The sequence below is a fragment of the Papaver somniferum genome, chromosome 2, assembly GCF_003573695.1.
Source record: "Papaver somniferum cultivar HN1 chromosome 2, ASM357369v1, whole genome shotgun sequence".
In the NCBI taxonomy this organism is placed as follows: Eukaryota; Viridiplantae; Streptophyta; class Magnoliopsida; order Ranunculales; family Papaveraceae; genus Papaver; species Papaver somniferum.
Genome location: NC_039359.1, coordinates 63,752,826 through 63,754,739, shown reverse-complemented (window position 1 = coordinate 63,754,739; position 1,914 = coordinate 63,752,826). Strand labels below are relative to the sequence as shown.

At 37.5% G+C, this 1,914-nt stretch overlaps 1 protein-coding gene across 1 annotated transcript; it reads left to right on the top strand.

The window, feature by feature from the left end:
* The first annotated feature begins 637 nt into the window (after positions 1–637).
* On the top strand, positions 638–1,219 carry LOC113351224. The gene has a single exon (XM_026595248.1). The coding sequence runs from the start codon at positions 638–640 to the stop codon at positions 1,217–1,219; it is 582 nt and encodes a 193-aa protein (XP_026451033.1).
* The last annotated feature ends 695 nt before the right edge of the window (positions 1,220–1,914 follow it).

The following is a 1,914-nucleotide window of genomic DNA, read 5'->3' as shown; positions in this document are numbered from 1 at the left end:
CTATTGACTATATTTCCCTTGTCTATTTCCAACAAAATAAAAAATATTAGGATAGCAATAGGAAAATCTGATACCCTTAGATGGCTATTTACAAAAAACAGAGAAATTTACAGTTAAGTCAATGTACAACAAACTCACTGAAAAAACTAGAAATCACTACATTCTAGGTCAGCCTGATTCTTTTTGGAGCTATTTATGGAACTTAAGAGTTTCTCAAAGGATAAAGATCTTTGCTTGGAAATGCTTACAGGATGCTTTGGCAACCAACCTGAAACTAGCAAAATTTATGGAAGACATTCATCCTAATTGACCTTTAGAATGTAATGATGTAGAATCAGTTGAACATATGTTATTCTTCTGTCCCTTTTCCAAAGAGGTATGGGCTTCAGAACCCCACCCAATTCAATTTCAGTTCAAGAGTTCTGTAACTTTTCTGGACACCTCTAAAAAATGGTTAGGTAAACAAAATACCATAATACCTGTGGAACTTGCTTTGACAAAATCCTGGTTCATATGGAAGGAGAGATGTAACTTAGTGTTTGAGAATAAACATCAGGCCAGTGCTCAATTAAGTACAGATATCAAAAGACACTTAGAATTTTGGTACAAAGACCATCCCCTACTGACACAAGTGATGATGAATGGAAACAAAAATATTAATTGGACACCCCCTGAGAAATCCCGGTTGAAAATAAACATAGATGCAACATGGATATCAGCTAATTTGCCAGCAGGTATCTCTTTAATTCTTAGAAATGATGCAGGAATACTTGAACAAGGAAGAGCTGGAGCTCTCACAGCCACTACCCCTGAAGAAGAGGAAGCATTAGGACTGTTGCAGGGAGCAAAATGGGCAGTGGAAATTGGTCTGTCAAACTTTTATCTAGAAGGAGATTGCAAGAACCTTTTTGATTACCTTAATGGAAAGGAATCCTTGTTAGAATGGCAAAACATTCCTATTTTAGATGAAGTTGTCAATGAATTAAAGTCCTGCAATATTTGGGTTTCATTTGTACCTCGATCAGCTAATACTGTAGCTGACTTAATGGCCAAAGAGGCCAAACACTTTAGCTCTTTCCTTAACGGGAGAAAGCAAATTCCAAATTGTATTGAGGGAGCTTTGGAAATAGATAAATCAAATGTTATGGTTGATTCTATCTGTCCAGCATTGGATGACTCTACTCATTTAGATGTAAGGGTTTCTAACTCCCAAAGTTAGTTTTCTTCTGTACATTTTAACTTATATAAAAAAAAAAAATCTAGCAAGGAGTTACCCTGAGGTATACCTCCTCCCTATTTCTGCCCAATATGAATTTACCATGTAAAATCAGCGAAATCTAATTTTATCCTACTTATAACAAGTGTTTCAGCCCGTCTAATATATTTGTGAATAAAAAATTAGCCATGATTACCAGTTTTGTTTCAAAATTTGTCACCGCCTTCGACTACCTTAAGCCGCGGAACCATGAAGGGTGGGCTAGACCTGGCTCTAGCCATCCCTACAATCCCACTTAGCCCTCAAACTCCTTAATATTTTATGTATAGTCCTCTATATTTTAGAATTTAGTCCCATTTGTTTCTAAAGTTTTAATGTTTAATTCATCCAATGTATCAAATTCTCTTTTAACCCTCTAACCTTAGATGCTGGCTCCGCCACTAGGTGCCTTGCAAATTAATGACATACAACCTCTACCCAACAGAGCAAACCAATGCCTTAAGCCACTCATCTATCCCTCCAAGTTTTGTTGATCGGAATAGGTGGTTCACCTTTCGGATTGGTTCTTTCCGATGGTTGAAACGATATAATTGAAGGAGGAAATGATAGACAGAGTACAACTCTCCGCAAAGTCGTAAGACCATGTATGAGGGCTGACGCCTGCCCAGTGCCGGAAGGTCAAGAAAGTTGGTGACCTG

Coding starts and splice junctions, on each gene's coding strand:
- LOC113351224 (XM_026595248.1), top strand. CDS start 638: ATGAATGGAAACAAAAATATTAATTGGACACCCCCTGAGAAATCCCGG.